Genomic DNA, 23,830 nt, shown 5'->3' with positions numbered 1-23,830 from the left:
GATTATTAATGTCCCTTAACTATAGATTAGATTATATTGCATTTTTTAGATTCTATGTTACTATGTTATCTGATTTTGTGTAAGTTGTAATTAACGTTTTGATTGTATACCACAACCTCACAAGCATAGATCTTGCAGTTGTAAACGTTTTTGTAGTTGCGTTTCTGTCTCTAGCAAAAGCTATCCTTTCGTATTTGTTGAGCAGGACATGTAAGTTCTACAGTACAAGTGACTCTGTAGTAAGGAAACATTTGTTTATGTTGATGTGATGAATCGCTTCTACAGTCGGATGTGAACACGATGTCATCTATTACCACAATGTCTTTGTGAGGTGGCTGTTGTTTGATGGAGTACATTGAGTTCGTAAAATTTTGTGTTCCTCTTATACCTCTGTAAAAATGAAAAATTGCTTTTTTGGAGCCTAGGTAATTGATATCTCCGTAAGTCATCCTGTGTCTATTGATGTTCCTGATTTTCGTCCTGGAGCTTCTGCCGGAACTTTGTTTTTTGCTTTGATATTGTTGTGTTCCGCCATTTCATCTATCTTAGAGAATATCGTTTCTATAGGTTTGTATTTTTCGATATTTGCATCTATTTTACGTTCCTTTAAGCTGGTTGTTTCTTAAGGAGGTTCGATACCAAAATGAAAATAGTTAGAATGTTTTGAAAACAATTAAAATGTGTTAATAAACATGCGATACACTTGTTGGTAAAATATTAGATCTATTGTCAGTATAGTTTTTGCAATAATTAACTTTAAAGTTAGGCTCTTATACACAGACTCTTATGGGATAACCTCAAAAATAATAAGAGGAAAATATCAAACTTTGTAAATCATTGGAAAATGATTTATAAACATGTGCAGAACATTGTAAAACGATTGACAACACCAATTATGTGTACTGAACGAAAACGTAAACGAAACCGCCAGCTTGTTGGCTGTGAGTGGGGCTGCGCGGTGCGCGGGGCCACGCGCGGTGAGAGAGGAAAGTCTCTCTCTCTTCCCCGATAGCCGTGAGCTATCGAACCTCCTTGAACGAAATTAATTATGTTGAACTTAGATAAGTTGTTCCCATTTTCTTGCATCCAAATATATATGATTTCATTCAGTTTTAGACTTATTTTCGTGTATAGTAAAACAATTTTGTTATAATTATAATTCGTGATGCGAATGTGTTTTCGATGATTTTGATATTGGCATTTTATTGATACAAATGTATGTTCTTAGGTCTAGTACTATGTTTTCATCTTTTGTTGTATTTGTTTTTTCCTTAGTTGCAAGATTGGTGTGTTCGTTAAGAGTAAGATTGCCTATGCGCATGTATTCTTGATTTTCCTTTGATGTTATCTTCCTGGTTAGTTAAGCACAATGACATAAGCCATTTTTTGAGATCTTTTCAATCTATTCTATTGACATCTTCATTCATTATCTCTTACCCAGTCTTTAATATTCTTAATATTAGAGTTTTTACTTATATCTAGTGTTTTCAACTTATTTGGCAGTCTGTTGTATGTGCGAATTTCCTTAATATAACTATTTTTACTACTAACAGTTTTAGAATATTTAGGGGGAGCTATTAGTTTATTTCTAGTTTCACTTATTGACTTGGTGTATTGATTTTTAATACTTTCGTAGTAGTACCTAAGACAATCATATGAAAACAGTTTTTGTAAATTGAACGGAATTATTGTTTGGAAGGTATTTTTGTTAATTATTTTTAATATTTTTGTTTGTACATTTTGCAGTAAGTGCAAATTATTTTGGTATGCACCTCCCTATGCAATTATTCTGTAACTTATCACACGAAAAATGGCATAGTAAATAATTTTGAATGTATCTAGATCTATAAATTTTGATATTTTTTTGAAAATATTATTGAAATTATGTTTGAAAATAGGTATCTAGTTTTGTTGATAAGATAATCGATATGTTTACTCCATCTCATATTTGAGTCAAAAAAAATCCAAGGTACTTAGTTTCTGTCACTCTTTTAATCTTTTCATAATTTATCTTAATATCGATTGTCTGGGGAACACTATTACAATAATTTCTAAATGTTATATAAACAGTTTTACTTACATTTAATGTTAGCTTGTTAAGCTTAAGCCATATAGAGACGTCTTCTTAATATTTGTTCATCTTGTTTTTAACTTCCTTCCACGTTTTTCCCGTTGATATTACAGTTGTATCATCTGCGTACGACATAATGCTATTACTTGGCATTTCAGTTAGTAAGTCATTCACATAGAGTATAAAGAGCAAAGGTCCGAGTATTGTACCCTGTGGGACTCTGCTCCGTCATAAGCACGGACATTCGCGGATAACGGCGCTCTCGTCGCGTTCGGCACGTCTCGCCCGCATCTTTCTGAACACGATATCGAGATATCGGCCTTGTCTCAATAATACCACCGTTCAATTGTGTCCTCTCCGGTCATTACGCGTCTTCCTGCAAAACCAAACGGCCTCACGTAAGCGACACCATAAAAAGGCTCAGCAAAAGCCGAGCGCTAATAAGGGTCTGGGGGAACCCGCTCTCCGTCGGCTGGCGCAACGGCCCGGCAGCGGCTGGGCCCGCACCCCCAATTCAAGCTCAACCAAGTACTTTACGACGGGTTTAGCCCCGCTTCAGCTTCTCTCTACCGACCGCTGTGACGCTTGGAAGGGGGAAGCGGGGGAGGAGGACCGAGGTAATTTTCCACCAACGGAAAAATCTAAAATCAGTCCAGTTTTGGTCAGCACTGAGGTTTAGTTCAATCGTGGTAGAGATCTGAAGCTCGGAGCAGACACCATAACAGAATATTGCAAATTCAAACAAGTCTTATTTTTCATACTCGTTGAATCTTACGATCTCGCGCGCGCTTGACCAAGTTGCATCTCGCAAAATCTGACGCTGAGACTTCTGTCGCAGTCGAAGATTTAGAATTGCCGACGCGACGAGAGCTCCGGCCTTCCTATCCCGAACATGCCTTTCACGCGGTCACCGAGACCAGCGGGAGACACGTCACGTGCTCCCCACTCGTTCGACGTGATCGTAAGGCCCGTAGGAGACGCATATCGCTCTCCTTACATACACTCACACTTATACATATCGATCCACACCTTATTTTCGTTCACAAAATTATCTTGTAATCATAAATTCAATTTCGAGTGAGGTTTTATGCCGCAAGGCTTTCCTCTCTCTAGAGCCCTAATAAATATTATCATGGTGGCTCTAAAATAGTAAGTTTATTTACCTAAATTCCTAACCAATTTCAAAAACATTAAATATCGAGTATTCTCCATGTTGGTGCGTTCTCGACATACTAAACATGGTGCCTCCTATGAGGTGTGGATCTCGCGTTAACCTGTAATACAAAATCCTTGTTTGCTAGTTTTTTGATCAAAGTTTTTTCGAGTGAATTAATACTTTCCTCGTTCATGCAATTTATTATTACGGTATCTTTATTTTTATTAATGACATTTTTAGTTTTTATGGATTTATCCTTGGTTAAATATTTGACAATTGTATTTTCTAAGTTAGTGTTTCCATTTTCATTTATTTTCTTGACAACTAATTTAGGCACTCTTTTGGGTTTGGGGTTGCTATTGTTTATTGAACTTGTTAATGCCTCAGAAAATGATTTAACTTTGTTAAAATCAGTGTTATTGATTCTTTGTTTTTCTTTAATTAGTAATTCGTTTAGTAGTTGATTTTTACCTTGTATTTCCTTGTATAATTCTTTTAGTAAACTGTTTTCGATTTTTTGTTTTTCATTTTCACTATAATCATCAATAGTACTGTTGTTTTCATCGTCTTCTTTCTTGCTGAGTTCGATGTCATTTAATATCTCACGTTTGACTTCTTCTCTGTTTTCATACTTCAGCTGTGCGATGAATTCGCAGGCCTGCTGATTAAGCGTGCCATATGGTAGCTTAGAGGTTAGAGCAAAATTCGGGTGCTCCTGGCAGATTACAAATGAGCTGTTTAGGAATTTCACAGGACTTCCAGTTATAATTTGACACAAATTCGCTCGTGTGATAGAAATCACCACAAACTATGCACACTACTGCCTTACTTTATTGGTTGGATGACATTTAAAGTACTTATTATTAAGAGCGGCACCGGGCGGCTCATTGCCTCCCGACGCCATCTTGGATACTCCTACTGGAAATAATAATAAAACTCGCTTTTTACTTCTCTCACTGATCATTATTGAAAAATTAACATTTTGAGCTGTCAGGATTTCCTCTTCTGTTTCAGAGATGGTGCTTACCAAACCAAGTATATCAAGGTTTTGATTTTGTCTTAAATCTCTCGCTGCAATTACTTTCGAGCCACATCCATGATCCATGGTATATCGATTACACCTAGCCACTTTAACATCTGGACTTTTTACAAACGTCAAATAAGCGCTTTAAAGATTCCGTTGGCCTTAGTTGACTGGCTGTTCAAAGAAAACTTATCTAATAACTTCTTTGACTTACAAAAGTTGATCAATTTCGTTGTCGTAGTCTTCACTTTTTCGTCCCTTTTAAACTGTTCTATAATTGAATTAATTTCCCATTTAATACTTCTTGTCAAATTTGAATACGTTTTATATTTCCTGGTTTTGTATCCAACACAGGTATCTATAATAATCGCTTTCGCAAGATAACTGGCTAGTGCGGAGGAATTTGTTGGCTTTTCTTTTTCCATTGCGCTGATCAGACATATACAAAAGTGTGTTTCACTGTCGTAAAAATAAGCATCTAAATATTGAAAGCATTATCGTATAATTAGTTTACAAAAATTAATAATATACAGAATTTCCTATTTTAATTTATCCACCGAAAAATTTCGGTATAATGTTAAGTTTCGACTTACGCATAGACTTCGATTTCCGAATCGGTATTTTAGTATTATGTTACCAATAATAATTCATACAATTAAATATTTTAGATACAATTATATATTTAAAATAGAATACCCTGTATAAGTTTAATGCAGGATAAAAAAAGTAATGAATATCGGTTAAAAATCTCAAATCCATCGTACACTAAGAGAATTGGCTAAAGATTTAAAGAGTAAGAGTGCAATTTTATTTTAATAATTATGTACTAGCTAAACAATCTACACAAAAAACATAATAAACGGGTTTACAACGACACAGTCTTATCTTTAAAAAAGAAATAGCCGGATGTTGTGAAGCTTTTATAGCCAGAATGTGATTGGTCCGTTGATTTTTAATTTTCGATTTAAAAATTACGAGTCTAAACTTGAATTTGCACATAAAATTTTGCTATAGTAATTATATAAAACTTTTGTGTTTCATTATTGATCAACAAAGTGTTAATTTATAATATTAAAATAATAAATGATTAGATGAAAAGTTTGCATTCGCACTTCCGGTTGAGTTTCAAAGATAACATCAGCGCGAAACATTTGAGGTGGCGAGAATAGGGGAACTGTTACTAAGTTTATAAGAGGTTATTATCGAGGTTATAATATATATAAACAAATAGATGACTTACTGATTGCTATTCTGATAAGTATACCCAGGTAAAAGTCCCCACATAGGGCCCATGTGGGATCTATGTGGATACCTTGTTGAACTCATGTGGGAACTATATGGGACCTGTACGGAATTACATAATTCCTCATGGGAATTACGTGGGTGTTATGTGGGATTTTCCTGTTGAATCCAACTTATGACCATATTGGTTCCATGTTGTTTCTACGTAATCCCGACATAGGTACCACATGGTTTTCACATGATGTCCAAACGGTCTACTAAAACTAGTATTTGTTATTTTATGTTGTTTATAACTTTATACAACAATAAAAAATAACGAATACTAGTTTTAGTAGACCATGTGGGTATCATGTAGGAATCATGTAAAACGCATATGGGAACCTCATGAAAATTTCTGAGGACCATGTAATTACCACATGGTTTTGACGTTCTCTTCATCTAGGTAAATTCATTGAAAATGTATTGCTTACATTGATAATGTAAGAATCATGTAAAATTCGTGTGGTTTCCTGGTAAATGCCATGCCAATATCATATGAATTTTATGTAGGAATCATGTGGTACCTATATGGTATGTGGTATCACGCGGAAATAACGTGTAACCCATATGGTCTTAAGTTGGATTCCACAGCAACATCCCACATAAGAACTGCGTAATTCCCAATTGATCTCACATGGTTCTCACATAAGTTCACCATTGTTTCTACATAGATACCACATGGATCCCATGTGGGGATTTTTACCTGGGATGTGCACCTGTATATAATATTACGAAGAACAGGCGCTCTCTATGTATTGGTTATAGCCAGTGATGTGATTCCATAAAAATATTTATATGTCAGTGTAAGATCTGTTCAGAGGTAATATACTGAATACTTGAAATTATGGTTTAATATGCACTATAGTAAATTATGCATCTTATTGTTACACAAATGTTTTACAAATTGTGTAGAAATAAACTACTATAACAGTTTTTACTTAACTGCTTTGGTTAGCACTTTCGCAATGGACCCTACGGCTGTGGCGGATTGAAAAATCACATGAGTACTAATATGTGAATAATAAATCTATTTGTTATAATAACAACCACTTGATTTATTGTTTCATTAAGTTGAAACAACCTTACATATAAAATTTCAGTTCAGTAGCTCTGATAGTTCTCGAGTAACACCAAAAACAAATTGTAAAACAAGTACACGGAGTTGACCGAGAATATTGTTTTTACTCGAAAACTATCATAGCAGAAGGACTGAAATTTTGCATGTAGATTTGTTTCAACTTAATAAAACAATAATTCAAGTGGTTGTTATCTTAACTAATAGATTTATGGTTTTCTTATCAGTATACTCATGTGATTTTTAAAGCCGCTATAGTCATAGAAGAAGTATGAACCAAAGCAGTTGAGTAAAAACTGTTAGGGTAGCATGTTTCTACACAATTTGTGAAATATTTGTATAAAAATTAGATGCATAATTCATTATAGTGCATATCAAACCATAATGTCAAGTATTTTACATCTGAACAGATCTTATACTGACATATAAACATTTGTATAGAATTACGTCCAGGGCTCATCACTGGCTATATTTGACACAGACATCACCTCTTCTTTTTAATATTAGATATAGAGGTACATCAAAATAGCAATCACAATGTGCAGTACTGAAAATTTTTTATCAAAAAGGTGAGGCAGAAATTTTAAGCGCGTGATTTTGATAGTCTTTATGAACAAGATACTACAATATTGTGTTGTAACCCACCCGCAGACTCTCGTGTGCAAAGCCTCTGCCTGTATGCTAATTATGTAAGTGATAACCACATGAGAACTACATGGGAACCACATGATACCCATTTGGTCTACTGGAAATAATAATTGTCATTTTTTGTCGTTAAATAAAGTTATTAAAAACAGGAATTTTCAAGCTTAGTCGTCCAGATTCAATGTTACCATCCTGATGATAACACCAAAACTGGACGACTAGGCTTAAATATTCTTATTTTCAATAACTTTATTTAACAACAAAAAATAGAAATTATTAATTTCAGTAGACCTTATGGGAATCATGTGTTTCCCAAGTAGTCCCCATGTGGTTCCCATGTAGTTCCCATGTGGTTATCACTTACATAATTAGCATACTGTCAAATTATTTAATACATAGCTTGTGGTAACCATGTAACAATCGTATGGGAACCATATGGGAACTACGTGCTTCCTAATGGTTTCCATGTCGTAACCACGTGGTACCCACATTAAAACCACGTGATAAAGGGTTATAAATCAGTGTTTGATTTTTCACCGAGGTACAGTACGTTCGAAAATGCTCACAAAAATCCTAAAATATAGGTGAAGTTATATTATTAATCTGTGAAAAATTTCATATTAATCGGAGTTATTAGTTTAAATTAAAGAATAATTATTTTTTTTAGGTTTTAAATTGTTTGGTCCCCTTGGGCTATAAGCGCATGCGTAAAAATTTAGAAAATACGATTTTAAAAATTTTTTTTCCGAGGTTCTCGGCGACATATAGTTATAATAACTTGAAACTTTGTACAACAATAATAGATAATTACATAGCGGAAGGCCGTCTATTCTTGGTTTTTCGTAACTTTGTTTTAATTAGTTGTTATAAGCAAATTAATTGTTTTTCCGTCTGCTATTTTGTGGCGCGAAATTTGAATTTTTAATTAGCTATGAGACCCCCTTATCATGTTTTACCAATCATATTGTGATAATATTTGCTTTGCAAGGTTGCAGGTTATAATACACACGGACTCAAATAAAAACAGCTGATTGAGAGAGGTGCGATGTTGTAAAAATGTATAGCTAAATATTTTAATAATGTATGTTGTGTTATCACTCTTATGGTGGCCCTATCGTCAATCGAACCAATCGATTTAGAATCTGAATAAACTTCGGAATGACAAAATATAATTTATACTAATCGACATTGAGAAAAGTGAACCTAGAAGTAAGCCCAGAAAAAACACCTGTACGGAATCCGCAAAGAAATCAGTACTGAAATCATTACGGAAATACGTACTGAATTTGAGTCTGAAACCGCGTAGATTCAATCTCAAAGCGCTGCACCGAATCACTAGAAAATCAGTGCTGCAATCCGAGTAAAATCCATGCTGATTCTAAGTAGACTAATTTGCAAAAAATTATTTAATTTTTAAAAGTTAAGTAAATTTTAAGTAAATACGGCAAGGCTTCTATATTTGGAAGTACCATGCGGATGATAACACCAAAAATAGGTCATATGTCTAGGCTATATGTTACATAAAATTAAATTATTTAAACAAATTAAACTAAAATGACTGATAACCTACACGTATGACCTATTTTTGGTGTTATCATCCGCATGGTACTTCCAAATATCCAAGCCTTGCCATATTTACATTGAATTTACAACTTTATTGATCTAAAAAAATTGTTACAATTTAATCTACTTAGAATCAGCATGGGTTTTACTCGGATTGCAGCACTGATTTTCTAGTGATTCGGTGCAGCGTTTTGAGACTGAATCTACACGGTTTCAGACTCAAATTCAGTACTTATTTCCGTAATGATTTATGTACTGATTTCTGTGCGGATTCCGTACGGGTGTTTTTTTCTGGGAGAAGAAAGAGAGCAAATAAAAGGTTCGAGGGAGGAGGAGAAATAAAAGGAAAGAAAAGCGAAAAAAAGTTAGAAGGAAAAAGTGAGGTTAGCGGCGAGAAGATGGAGGACGCCGAGAGCGTAGCAGCTTTGAAAAACGCAAACAAGAAAAGAAGAGGAAGACAGAGGAAGGAAGAAAAAGCGAACGAACAGATAAAATGAGGTTATACTGGGAAGGGAGACAACGGGGAGTTTTAAATCTTACAAAGGGGTGAGGCAAGGCTGCCAACTAAGCCCGTCACCATTTAGCATTTTCATAAAGGATCTAGAGGAAAGTTGGGAAAGAAGAAATGAGGGAGGAACAGTGATAGGTGGGGTAAAAATGTTTTGTCTTAAGTTTGCAGACGACGTTATTGCATTAGCGGATACGAGAGAGGGACTACAAAGCATGATAAATGATCTAGGGAAATATTGTAAAAGGAAAAGCATGACACTTAACACAAAGGAAACGAAAATAATGTGTTTTAGGAGGGGGGGGGGGTGAATAGGAAAAACAGATGGGTATACGAAAGGAACGAACTGAAAATAGTAAAAGAGTACAAATACTTAGGTGAGTGAATAACGTCGACGAACTCGCAAGGGGTACACGTGAGAAAATTTGCAAGAAAAGCAAGCAGAGCAATAAATATGGTATGGGGAATATGGAGAAGAGCGAAAATAGAAGGTTGAAAATAAGGACCTAACTAATGAAAACGATAGTGAAATCTAGCTGTTTGTATAGACCGGAAATATGGAGATGTAGTAGGAGGGAAGAGATAAAGTACAGAATAGGTACATGAAGATGGGAATGGGACTGAATAATGGTACGCCGGGGTATATATGGAGAAGAGAAGCAGGGAAACATAGTATGGAGATAGAAACAAGAAAGAGAGCAAGCAAATATCTGACACATACACTAGAAATGGGGAAGGAGAGATGGCTAAGAATATGTTTAAAAGAAGAGATGAGAAAAATATTAAATAAGAACGCGTCAAAATGGGGAGAAGAGTTAGAGAGAGCGATGAAAGAAGTAGGGGATCAGGAGTTGATTAAATTAATATATGAATGCGAGAATAGGAAAGACATAGAAGAAATAAAAGAAAGGTTAGAAAGAGGGATAAGAATAAAATTAGAGCGAAAAAGGGGATTGGGAAAAGAAAGAAAAGTCAAGCTTCTGCCCGGAATATAAAAACTGGAAAGAAGACATAGGAAAGGAAGGGTACTGGGAAATAGGAAGTAAGTGGCTTTATAGAAGTAAAATGGGCAAGATTAAGGTGTAGGAATATAGGCAGAGAAAAATGCAAGGGCTTCAAAGATAGTAAATGTAGGGTATGTGGGGAAAAAGATGAGAAACTGGGACACATTTGGACCTGCAAAGAAGCGAGGAAAGAAATAGAGGAAGAGTGGGTAAAAGAAGTAGATGAAAAAAAATTATTAGGTGAGGAAGAAGAGATTATGAAAGAATTAGAAAAGATACAAAAAGGAAAACCGAATGAGAAAATATGTATGTACGCGCACCAGTTTCGAAAAAATTGCTAGGAAGAAACATTAGTGAGATAGAGCGATAGATAAAACCGAGCGGGGAAAAAGATATAGAAAATGGCACTGTAAATAAATAAACAATTAGCAAAGTAGGGAAAACGATAAGCAGAGGAGTAGGAATGAATCAGGTAGGGAAAGGAGAGTATGTCACAAATACGGCGAGGGAAAAGATAAGCAAGTGAGGAAATGTAAATAATTGCTATAAGAAAAGCAAGCATGTAAAAAATTGTAATTCGGCGTAAAATAATGTAAAAAAGCGTAGTTATAAGAAAAAATGTAAATATAGAATAAGATAAAATGTAGTCTAAGAGTAGAAAATGTAATGTAAGTACATATAAGTCCATTTTCAAGGACATTCCGTAGGTGTAAGGCCAACTTCCAGGACTTTTTGTAGTTTCTAGGACCGTCCTGGAAACCCCCTATGTTTAACCACATTTTCAAGGACCAAACTAGAGTCCGTTCCCCCAGAGTGATGATTGCTTTAGCGCAGTCCTTGATGGCGAACTCTGAGCGAAGGGGTCGATTTTTGCCAAGGTCCTGGAAAGTAGGCGTAAACGCTATCTATCTATCTATCTATATATATATATATATATATATATATATATATATATATATATATATATATATATATATATATATATATATATATATATATATATATATATATATTTTGTTAAGACCGGGTACAGATTATTAAATAACAACACGTTATTTATCAAAAGAACACACAAACTCGGACTCTTTATTAATACTCAGTAACACGTCTGCTCTCAGCAACTGTCATAACCAGACTAAACATAAACAAACACAATCGCGACGTCGTTGATCTTGTTGTTAGGGGTTGCTATGCGCGATTCACGGCATCCGAATCGCACATCGTTCGAGCTCGGTCACAACAATATATATATATATATATATATATATATATATATATATATATATATATATATATATATATATATATATATATATATATATGTATGTATGTATCTTGACTTATGCAGACACATAGGAAATGTCTTTTAAGGTGTATACATAGGTATACAAAGCTCTAATATGATGATCTATGCCTGAAATTGCTATATTCGGCTGTAATTTCATGAATTATAAGCATCTGAAAAAAGTGGAATTGCATGGTGACTTATGCAGACTTGTCAACATATTTCTAAATTATAATTATATGGATGTCAGCATAGCACTATGCTGACAGTCTGGCATAAGATTTAGTGACTTATGTTGACATAAACTGACTTATGTTGACTTATGCCAAATTATGCTGACTTGAAATGGCCTTTTGCAGATGTCTTAATATATGTTTGTATTAAATTATGTAGATCTCATAAGAGATCTTACGCCAATTACATCTCATATATCTTTACAAGTCAAAATAAATTGTAGTTCAAATAACACAAGGAATAATAATAATAACACGAGGTAAAAAGTACCTTCTGTGCTTAAATAGGATTACAACGACAGCATATCAGCTTTTGCATGTTGCGATGATGTTTGTGTCGTATTAAATGATAACATTCAACACCGCCACACCTGTTGTTAAATTAACAACTACGACTTCACGGAAAAAGGATTACGACGACAGTAATACCCTAATATTAATTCAACGATATTGCCCAAAGGTTTGGTGGCACAGCGGTACCGGATAATGACGACAGCGATAGCATTAATAACAAAATGCAAAGAGTCTCCTTTTCACTCAAATAGGATTACAACGACAGCTTATTTGCTTTTGCATGTTGTAAATAGAAAATAGTAACCTTTTCACAGCCGACAAACCACCCTTATGAACGCCATTTGTAAAATATTCACTAGGAACACTTAAGGAGAAATGTAATAAATTGTCGAATCTTACTATTTTTTTACATCGTCTTATTTATTGAATTTCTATTTTATTCTACACGATGGTTTCGTTCCATATTGTATTGGAGCTGAGATAAAGTAAAAATTGAGGGTTTGCTGCACCGCATTCTACCTTATATCTATCCATTATTTCATTTATAGAAGCATGCTCATGTTTTCTTCCTTCTCCTTGGTAGGCAAACAAGTAGGGATTAGTTGTTAATACTTATGCCGTTTGTCGAAAAAAAAGTATTTTGTCAATGCAATTAACCATATCTGGTTTCAGAAAAATACTTTTGTGAATTCCCAATTGCACCTTATATAAATTGATATTCTCTGGGTCTAAACAGTGGTTCTATTTCTGAGATATACCCATTTTCTGATAGTACAGATAACTAGATGTCTACACATGTTTAATAAACCGACATCTAGGCATATCGTGTCTACCAGTTCTATCCAAGCATCATACGTGAACTCTTTATCAAGTTTCGCTAAACATTCACTTCTTTTCTTCTTGATTAAGGTCTTTAGCAATTTTTTTATTTTCTGATAGCTCGTCGTTATTTTGGTCCATCCTGATACTGGAAAATTAAAAAAAGCAACGTATTTTTCAGTTTTAGATTAATATCAATATTAAGAAACATTTACGTTAGCGTATAGAACTGATTTAAGGTTATCCTTAGTTAGTTATAAATGAAATTAGACGTTTTTAATATTTTCTTTTTGACCGGTAGTTATTTTTTAACACTTAATAAATTTTTTATCTAAATTAAATTATTGAAAAACAAAAATATTGGAGCTCACAGCCAGAGTTTTCGTGTTATCATCCTGATGGTAACACCAGTACTGACCCTCATTATGTAGAATTTATAAATTTTACTTATTTTAAACAACTTATAATAAATATATTAATGATTACAAAATTTTAATGATTATCACCTGATTATCACCTGATTATCATTAACATTTTATCTCACATAAACGCATATTTATAACTATCAGCTTTAATAAAAATATTGATCTGAAATCACCTGATAATCAGCTGACGTTTCGGCATGATTATCAACTGATTGTCATCTGATTTTTTTCAGTAGGGGTTACCGCGTCACGTAGAAAAACGACTTTTTTCAGTTGTTAATGTTTTTCTCAGGATCTACCCCACGAAATGACTTAAAATCAAAGTGAAGTATTGTCCTAATAACTTTCAATACTGTTATCCCGCTATGTACTAGTAAAAACAAAGAAAATGAGACTTGGTGGATTAAATTCTACTGAGTATAAGCTGAGCTAGAAGGGATACGAGTGAACACACACACACACACGCACACACATCCATACGGACATCTTCTAAAAACACTATTTTTCAACTTAAAATGCCACAAAACATGTTTCCCACATGTTTTTTCACAAACTCCAAAAATTACTATTACAAGGCTTTTTTAGGAAGGAAGCAATTATAATTTAGTTAGAACACAGCTTAAAAATCACAAGGGTTGATAAACATTGTTTGTTTATTGACGCTTTATTTTACCACAACAAAGATATTTCCCCTTATACAGTGCTTATAAACTGATTTGCTATTTTGCTTTATTAAGAAAGATTGATTTGTACGCATCAGTACAAAAATAATCGGTATTTATTTTGGCTACAAATCGACGGCTGAGTGGAAGAAGAAGCTGTTTCTAATTTGCTTCAAAAACAAGCTATCGCAAATAATTTTTGCTATCTTAAAATTTCATAGGTAGTCCTCAGTAAATTTTTAATACGGCTATTTTGCAAACATAAGATTTCTCTACAAAATAGCTGTATTAAAAATTTACTGAAGACTACCTCTATAAGATTTTAAGATTTAAGACAAAAATTATTTGAGATAACTTGATTTTGAAGCTAATCTGAGATAACTTCTTCTTCTACTCAGCTGTCGAAATAATGATAAGCATGATAATTTCCACACTACCGAGAAAGGTGTGCTATTGGGCTTACGTGCCCGGCTAGGCTCATTGCAACAGAAAGATTGTCTTACATAAGAAAAAAAAAATGCCACAACAGATAGATTTATGACTACAAGACAAATGCTAGTGAGAAAATGGTGATAATAATAGTGCAATGATATGCAGAATAGATGAAAAAAATTATAAGGTATCGAAACGTGACAACAGAATCTCATATATGTTTAGTAAGGTTATGGTAAAGTCAAGTGCCTAGGCACAATAAAAATAAAAATCTAAGCAACAATACAAAAAATAGAATCTGAAATCGTGCAATATAATCTAATCTAAAAAAGTGAATATGTAACATTAACTTAAAAGTACAAAAATATAGAATCAATAACGTAAATTTTAGTGAATTTAAAAAATAAATAATATAAATTATTTTAATTATTTTCACCAAGGATAAAAATTTTGAAGCTTAATGTCTTTGAAAGTAACTGGATTCGTACACAACCCAAACATAGGGATCAAAGTGCAATATAATGCTAACTAAATCCGAAATTAGAAGGAAGAAAGAAAGAAAGGTTTGAAAGTCCAGGTCGAAATATATCAGACTTTTTTTCCGACTTTTTCCAAAATTTTAACTAGGGTATTGGCAAGGTTAATTTGTTTTTTTTTGTTATAGATTAGTTTTGTAGGAAACACATAAGTAGAATATAATAATGAAGTAGGGGAGAGAAACCTTTTTTATAAAAAAAAAAAAACTGTAACCCAAGAGAAGGGTTACAATTAACTAATTCGCTTTTGTTTAAAAAATTTATTTAATAAAAAAAAAATATGTAAAATAAAAATAACTGTCGGTATATAAGGATCCGGACGCGATAAGGTTGCACGAAATAAAGAAGAAAAGACAGTGTATCAAGTAATAGAGCGTAGCGTAACTTTATTATTAAAGGTTAAACTTAGACAGAGCGGGACAAGAGCCGAAGGCGTGCGTGCAGCTCGACTATCTCGTAGAGAGTGAGGCGGCGAGCGGAGAGCGCCGCCGAGCTCAGCGCCGTATCACGTGGTTTTGGCGGCGAGCGCTTCTAGAGTCGCTGCGACGCGAGGGATCTGCCGTCGGTGTCGGGGGAGATCGTGCACATATTCTAACACTCCCTCCCGATTGTCCTCGACATCGTTTCCAGGCTGACCCTTAGTTATTCTGTAACATGAAAGATCTGTTAATTTCCTAGCAATAATCTGGATAATTTGTTATGGCTATCAGAGGACAAAGGCTTGGTAAAGATATCCGCTCTTTGCTCCTTTGATTCTATCCATTCTATTTTTACATAATGTAACTTGACACACTGCTTAACATAGTCCTCATACACTCCAGCCATGTGTCTCAACTTATTACTTCCATCCATCTTTGTGCAAGCGACTGCTGCTTTATTATCACACCATAAGATGATTGGAAAGTATGTCATGTTTAGAATCACTTTCAGAGATAAACTTATGCTAATTGATTCCCTAAAAGCATCACCCATTGCTACGTATTCAGCTTGACAAGTTGATAAAGCTACGTAGCTTTGCTTGTGGGTTCTCCAGGCTATTGCATCTCCGTACAGCGTAACTACATGTCCGCTTGTCGTGAGCGAGTCTTTACAATCTGCAAAACTTGCATCTGAGAATGTTTCCATTCCGTCCTTCAGGCCTTTGTAGGTCAGCTGCCAATTCTTTGAGTAAGCAATGTACTTGAATACTCTTGTTACCATTTTCCAGTCGTGTTCAGTCGGATTTTGTTGGTGTCTGCTTAACATATTGACTGCGTATGCCAAATCTGGCCTGGTGCCGGACATCAAGTACATGAGAGATCCAACCACTTCTCTGTATCCACGCTGGTTTATAGCTTTGTCATTTGTTGATTCTTCCTCTCGTTGTTTTCGTTGTCTGTTCAGCACTTGATTTGTTACCATGGGGGTTGATTGACCTTTAGCTTGTGCATATCCAAATTTCGTTTGCATCTTATTTATGAATTTAATTTGGTCCAGTTTTATGGTCCTTTCCTTACTGTTTCTTGTTATAGTGATTCCCAAGAACTCTTTAGGTTCACCCAGGAATTTCATATCAAACTTTTTACTCAGTTCTTTCTGTATTTCTCTCATCTTTGGCTCGTCATTGCCTGTCAGCAATATGTCGTCAACATACAGCAGCATGATTATGCGGCTTTTGTCTTCGGCGTATATGAACAGGCATGGATCTCTACTGTTCGCTTGGAATTTTAGTTGTTTAGCGAATTCTGAAAAGTGTTCATTCCAATTCTTTGGACTAGTTTTCAAGCCATAAAGAGATTTGTGAAGTTTCCAAACTTTCGTTTGTTTCTGATTTTCGTATTCTTCAAAACCGTCTGGTATTTCTAGAAATATATCCTTTTTTATAGGGCTGTGAAGAAACGCTGCTTTTACGTCCAGTTGCCACAGCACATAGTCGTGTTTATTAGCAATAGTCAGTACAGCTCTTACTAGTGCAAGTCTTGACACTGGTGCGTACGTTTCACAAAGATCATACAAATTTGAATCCTTAAAACCTCGTATGACAATTCTTGCTTTGTAGTCGGGGTATTTTGTTCCACTGTCTTTACGTTTGAATACCCATCTCGAATCCAGGATGTTTAACTTTTTACCGTCGCAGCTAGTTCTACTGACTACTTCATATACTCGGTTTTTCTGAAGTGCTTCTCTCTCTTTGTTTATGGCTTCTTGCCATCTATCTGCTTCTGGTGATGATACAGCTTCTCGGTAAGATTTTGGATCCCCATTAATACCTGTCAGTAGTGTATACAATTCATATTCACTTAGGCCTTCAATTTTATCCTGCATTTTTTCTGATTCTGACGTACCAAACGTCATCAGTGCATCTGGGTCGTATATGTTTAGACCTTCTGTTTCACCCTGTGTTTTTTCAGCTGATACAATTTTCTTACTTTGAGTCTGCTTCCGAGTCACTGGTCTGTGATTTATTTTTGAAATAGGTTTCATGGCTGTTTTCTGATTTTCTTTACGTGGTCTACCCTTTTTCTTGGGTGCCTTAATCACCACTTCCGGTTGATCTGGGCTTTCTTCGTCGAATTCAAAAAGCCAGGTTTCTTTATTCAGAATATCGTTTGTTATTGTCCAATTCTTTATATCTTCGGGCTTGTAAATATCTCCAAATACTTTGCTTTCGATGAATTGCACGTTCCTGCTTTCGTATACTTTACCATCTTCTGGGTTTAGTAACAAGTATCCTGTGTCAGTATATCCTACTAACACTGTTTTATTCGAGAGCTTATCGAACTTAGTTTCCTGTTGTCCTTGGACCTTGGTAAAAGCTACACAACCAAATCTCTTAATCTGATTTATGTATGCTTTTGATTCTGGGTTGATCATTAGCAAAGGTGATTTAAGACCAATGGACTTGTGAGGCGTCAAGTTATATAGGTAGGCCGCTGCTTTTACAGCCAGATCCCAGGCATTTGCTGGTAGTCTAGAATCGTACATTAGGGCCCTGGTGATTTTCTGTATGGTTTGATTGTAGCGCTCTGCTATGCCGTTTAACTGTGGAGTGTATGGACAAATTGTTCTGAGTTCAGCACCATATTTATCCAATACCTTCTGTGTCTTTCCACTGGTAAATTCTGTTCCTTGATCACAGTCTAGGTAGCAGAATTTTTCATCTCTTCCGCATATATTTCTACATTTCACGACGAAGTCATCTATGCATTCGGCGGCGTCCGACTTTTGCTTAACTGGGTAGGCCATGGCAAAGCGTGAATAATTATCTACTAATACAACTATGAACCTACAGCCTTTCGGATGGGTAGCCGGTGTAATCGGTCCCATAGTATCAGCACTGACCCGTTGCAATGGTTTCTTGGCCATCTCTTTGTTATTATCGAATTTCGGTCTATTCATTTTCGCTACTTTGCATATTTCGCAATCTTTCAAACACACACCATGATCATTTTCTCGGAATTGTTTAATGTCGGGGTATAATCCTTTCAGAAGCTTTATTTTATTCAGAGCCGTATGTCCTAATCTAATGTGCCATAAATTAATAGTATTTATTACGGTAGATTCGTCACCGTTTTCTTTCCTTTGATTTGCTGAATCTATGACTGGCTTTTCATCAGCGAATGTCACCTTTTTCTTAACAATCTTTTCATTGCTTTCATGGGCAATTAGCGCACCCGAGGGCATCTTTTGTATGTTATCTAATTTTGGCTTTAAATCGATTATCCAGAATGGATTCTCAAACTTTCCTTCTAGAATCTTTTCTCTCGTATTTGGTTCGTAAACGTTTATCGTTTTGTTATCTAAATACACGCACAGGCCCTGATCTGTAAAGCGTTTGAGTGACAGCAGGTTTTTTCTCAAATTTTCTGCGTATACAACATTATCTAGTTTTATTACGTTACCGTTAGATAGTTCGAATTTAACTTGGCCTTGATTGGTTGCGGTTATGTTAGATCGTTTGTCTTTATTGGCACAGCCTATTACGCGCTCAGTCTTTTCGTGCAGCTGAGTCAATATGAATTTAGAATTTGTCATATGATCTGTCGCGCCTGAATCTACGATAAATTTTTGCGTCTCGTCGTCCCATTCATTCAGACTCACATTCATGCATACTGAATCAGTATTGGTCGTACCTTTTGCAGGAGTGCCAGGTCGTCTGAAAGGTGACTTTGATCGAGATCTGCTATGCTCTCTCCTCTGCTTTCTCTTTGGAGAGATACTTCTGTTGCGATCAGTCGCTCTCTTTCGTGGTGGCCCTTTCCGTGGTTCACTGCAGTCTACGGCGATGTGCCCGAACTTATTGCAGTTAAAGCACTTAGGCTCGTCGTGCTTGCAATCCTTGGACAAGTGCGCCGTGCTACCACATCGCTCGCACCGTTTGTTGGGCCTTTCCCTACTTTTGGGTCTTTCATCAGAGGAACGGTTTCTTTCCTCTGCGAATCCGAGCAGGGCTGATTTTTCTGGGGTTCTCTGCTTCGAGTTGTCAATCTGGAAAATTAAATCTTTTAGTTCATTGTAAGTATATTTCCTACCCGTACCATGGCTTGAAACGTTCTCTGCCGTAATGATCTCTGGGTAGGCTTGCTCTACTGCGTTGAACAGTAGACTTTTCTTTGCCGTATCGCTCATTTTTTCTATGCCTTCATTACTTTCATACTTTCTTACGAGGTCTTCAAACCTCAAGCAGAAATTAAAGGCCGTTTCTTTATCTTTGTTGAGCTTTAAGTTGAAGAGTCGTTTCTGGGCTGTATGAGCATTAATTCTCAATTCATTCTTTTTAATTTCTTTAATCTTATCCAGTAATTCAACTGGATCTTTTATGTTCATCGTGTATAGGTGATACTTATCATCAATTCTGTTCAGAATTATCTCGCGTATGATATTCTTATCGTGTTCGAGTTCATCTGGACAGATCAGACTTTGATTGTTCTTTTCGAAGACGTAGAACAGTTTTCGCGACTTTAGCTCTGAGAATAAGAAATCCTCAAAGGGGGCAAATTCCGAATCTAATTTTAACTTGTACATTCGCGTGATGTTAATCTGTTTCAATTTTGCGTCATTTATACTCGTGTTACCTGAGTTCATTGACTTGAACAAATTCAGCTTATTCAGTTGCGTTAAGTCTTGATCAGAAAAACGTCTACTTACATTCAAATCGTCGAGCGCGATTCCAAGACGTTCGGCGGATTCAACGCGCCAATCTTTATATGGCGACTGTTCTCTCCTTACTTCATTTTTCTCGTTCCATTCGTACGAGTCGGCCACTAGTGTGGACGAGCACCTGGGTTCAGCAGGTCCGAACTCCCTTGGTCCAGGAGCCAAGAGCGTGAGCGGATTGCGGTTTGCTGGTCGAAAGCCACGTCCGCGTCCTCGTGGATGCAGCTTGATCGGTTCTGCCGGGCGTGTACAGCTGACGATGCTTGGCTTGTTGTTGGCTGAAAGAGTTGGCTTCTCCTGCCAATCTTTTACTGCCTGTCCATCCTGCCCTCTGAGCTTCAGACTATCAACGGACCTCATCAGTTGCTGTACATCTCCGCTGATCTTGGTTGTGAACCTTTCGAAGTTTTGATTCATCTTAGCATTCTCCTCCACGAGGGACTTCATTCCTTCTACCAGCCTTTCGCTGAGCTTGACTTGAGTCATGGTGCTCTCACGCAACAGCTTGGTGATCTCATTCATGCTGTATGTCTGGTCGTCATCCCTGGGCGTGGACGTAGTGGCTCCTGCTCTCCCTGCGTCGCTGTAGTGGCTTACGGGTCCTCTCAACCCTACCACTCGATCCTCTGTAGCTTTCAACACTTCCAGGAGTCTGGCTGCTTCTTCCAAACTGAGGATGTTCATGTCTGTAAATATACAAAAAACGTTAGTCTGCGGTTGAGAGGATACCCCTGCAAAGCTCCCTATACTTTGTGCACAAGTATCGGGCCACCTTGCTGTCGGTCCAGTCACTTTTCGACAAAGTTCCCAAACCGACTTAGTCTCTTTTTGCGGAATGTGTGCCTAAGCACGGCTCCCACAGTCCGAGACCCACTAAGCACGAGAGCAGGTTTGGCAGATCTGTGTGAGGGTCTAGTTTTTGAGCGTGGGACACTGACTAAGTATCTGTACGTGCGCACGTACCAAGTCACATTCGTGGGTTCGTGTTAAACCTCTCACAGATCCGCACAGACTTCGTGTCGTACGTTACGTTGGCTAGTAGCCCGTCAAACTTTCCGTACAAGTGTAGACTTACATATAAATATTGTTATTTATGACTTTACTTCATTACCTAGTTGGAGTGTTTCGTCCCTAGAATTCATTAACCAAACGCCTCCGCCGTAGAGTTGAAGATAGAAACTCTCATTTGGTTCTTTGTCCTTCAGGTCGTAGTACTCCAGAATCTTGGCGCGTATGTCATCCCAGTCAGTACTTGTGCTACGTGCTGTCGAAAGATTTTGTAATTAATATTCAAACTTAATTTATTTTGATAAACCAGAGTCGTTGTGTTGAATTAATTCTTCGCTTAATTTATTGCAGAGTGAGCTCGCGCACCAGCAGCCCCACCTGCGCGGTGTCTGTAAACAGTGCAGCTCGCAGGCAGACTTACACTAGATGCGAAAGCCGACGTTCGCGTTTATCGCGTTAAATTTCTTTATAGATGATTTTCTGCTAGTTTAATACGTTAAATGATTGCTTAGTTTACCCATGCATCAGCAGCCCCACCTGCGCGGTGTCTGTAAACAGTGCAGCATGCAGGCAGACTTGCACTAGATGCATAGGTGTGCGTTTAAGAAATTCAAAAATTGCCGCGCAACAAGTGAGCGGTCACGTGAATTCGTGTGCGCTTGCGCACAATCTTGTATTGACTTCGCTTTACGTTTGAGTTGACTCAGCGCGAACTTTTTGTGCACGTATGTATGTGTGCGCGTCCGTGTATCGTTTCCGCTACGTGTGGTTGTAATGACCGCAACTCTCCCTCCGTTTTCATGCACGCGCGTGTTAACCTATTACGAGCCAGGTTAAACTAGCGTCGTCTTTTTCTGCGTGCGCCTGAACTTGCGCGTCGTCGTCGTGAGCCGAGAGCGCGGCAACGGCGGCTCTCCCTCCGTTCCGTATAGCTTACGTGCAGGAGAGAGATGAGGCGGCCATGTTGGCTCGGTTGCCTAGCAACCCCCCTTTCTTTCGCCTGTTGCTTCGTACCGGGAATTTTACCGCGCGTTTCTGTTCGTTTGAACTTCTCGGAAATGCGTTTTTGTTTTGGTCGACTTTCTTTGTTTAAGCGCGTTCGGATTTTCGAGTTCTGACAAGCCGAACTGATGCAACACTGATTCGCGCCTTTCTCTTTTCCGCGATTTTCGCGCCTTTTCTTTTCTAATGCGGCTTTTTATCTCGCGATTTTTATTTTTCACTTCACTTTTCTTATACACTCGCGTACCGCTGATTTTACTTCACGAGTTTCATAAGCACGTTTTTATTTTTATGCGTACTTACGTGCAGTTTGCGGGTTTGCCCATTTGTAGGATTTTCCGGCCATCGTGACTTTTGCCTTTGTTTTGTTCACCGTTTACCAGGGAATCGAGTGCTGACCTTCAGGCTCTGGACAGCGGGGCGTGTTGCTTGTTGGCTGCGTGACTTCCTTCTTTTGTCTCTCAGCTTAGGTCGTTCTCGTGTCTTTGTACAGGTGTCAACTCGTCTCGACTTCTCTTGGCTTTTCTTCTATTTTTTTTTTTTTTTTTTTCGTGTCACTTTTCACTAATTCGCGCAGTGGAAGCGTGCTGGGCCCATAACCTGTCGGTATATAAGGATCCGGACGCGATAAGGTTGCACGAAATAAAGAAGAAAAGACAGTGTATCAAGTAATAGAGCGTAGCGTAACTTTATTATTAAAGGTTAAACTTAGACAGAGCGGGACAAGAGCCGAAGGCGTGCGTGCAGCTCGACTATCTCGTAGAGAGTGAGGCGGCGAGCGGAGAGCGCCGCCGAGCTCAGCGCCGTATCACGTGGTTTTGGCGGCGAGCGCTTCTAGAGTCGCTGCGACGCGAGGGATCTGCCGTCGGTGTCGGGGGAGATCGTGCACATATTCTAACAATAACCTTCAGATTGTTTTGTACCTTTTACGCTGGGTTTTGGTAGTACACGTAAATAAGCTAAGCTATTCTGAATTAATAATGCTTATACTTCTTTTTTTTTCTTCCTAAAAAACGCTTTAAGCCATGTACTCTATACTCATTTATTATCCTATTTATCCCATACAATTCGCAATCTTGCAATAATAATTATAATTACTATTATGCATCAAGTATAAAATGTGTAAGCCTCCTTTTAGCTTTTTTTTCTTCCTTTATGGGCAACACGTTTTAGCTTTGTACTTTGTCCCGCCTCTGCAGTCTGCGGCTGAAGCCGAGTTAAGGCCGCGGCACAAGAACTGTCGTAGGTGTCGTACGACAGTGTAGTAAGTGTAATAGAGGGCGCAAGTGATGAATAGTATACTGTCGTGACGGACTGACGGAGATCAGGTTCTTGTGCCTTTTCGAGCGTTCGGCAGATGGCGCTACTGATGAGGTGGGTGCCTGAGTATTATATATAGATATACGCACGCCCATTCATTGCATGCGTATAATTATATGCAAGACAAAATACGACACACGCAATGTGTAATTTTGGAAATGTATGGAATAAAAGAACATGCGTACGAAAAACCATTACTTAATGGCTTGTGATCTATGAACTAGAACTTAAAAGAGATAAAACACTATGCTAACAGTTGGAGAGTATAACGGATTAAAACTACTGAAAAGATTAAAATGGAGCACAATTACCGATTAAAATCGATTAATTAATCTATTTCAATCGGCAATT

General features: G+C 37.0%; 2 protein-coding genes across 7 annotated transcripts in view; one reads left to right on the top strand and one right to left on the bottom strand.

Annotated features, from left to right (window-relative positions):
• LOC100118566 (coiled-coil domain-containing protein AGAP005037) overlaps positions 1-23,830 on the top strand; it is a 1,551,999-nt gene that overhangs the window by 1,454,835 nt on the left and 73,334 nt on the right. The window lies entirely within an intron of this gene.
• Positions 15,375-23,052, bottom strand: LOC116415806. Of its 3 annotated transcripts, XM_031921097.1 has the most exons (5): positions 22,463-23,052; positions 21,261-21,413; positions 20,141-20,835; positions 19,126-19,480; positions 15,375-15,660 (listed from the first exon to the last, which is right to left on the bottom strand). In XM_031921097.1, the coding sequence occupies exons 1-5, from the start codon at positions 22,503-22,505 to the stop codon at positions 15,656-15,658; spliced, it is 1,251 nt and encodes a 416-aa protein (XP_031776957.1). In that variant the 5' UTR covers positions 22,506-23,052; the 3' UTR covers positions 15,375-15,655. The 3 variants fall into 3 exon arrangements, with proteins under 3 accessions (XP_031776957.1, XP_031776948.1, XP_031776963.1); XM_031921088.1 differs by having other exon boundaries at positions 19,126-20,835; XM_031921103.1 differs by lacking the exon at positions 19,126-19,480.

This window comes from Nasonia vitripennis (genome assembly GCF_009193385.2).
Source record: "Nasonia vitripennis strain AsymCx chromosome 1 unlocalized genomic scaffold, Nvit_psr_1.1 chr1_random0005, whole genome shotgun sequence".
Taxonomy (NCBI): domain Eukaryota; kingdom Metazoa; phylum Arthropoda; class Insecta; order Hymenoptera; family Pteromalidae; genus Nasonia; species Nasonia vitripennis.
The sequence above is the reverse complement of the archived record's forward strand: the minus strand, read 5'-3'. Positions and strand labels throughout refer to the sequence as shown.

Bases quoted from the DNA above. Each gene is read 5' to 3' on its own strand.
- LOC116415806 (XM_031921088.1), bottom strand. From the start codon at position 22,505: ATGGCCGGAAAATCCTACAAATGGGCAAACCCGCAAACTGCAC. The intron at 21,414-22,462 runs GTAAGTACGCAT...ATCTTTCGACAG, and splicing joins GGCAAACCCGCAAACTGCAC to CACGTAGCACAAGTACTGAC. The intron at 20,836-21,260 runs GTAATGAAGTAA...GTATATTTACAG, and splicing joins GGACGAAACACTCCAACTAG to ACATGAACATCCTCAGTTTG.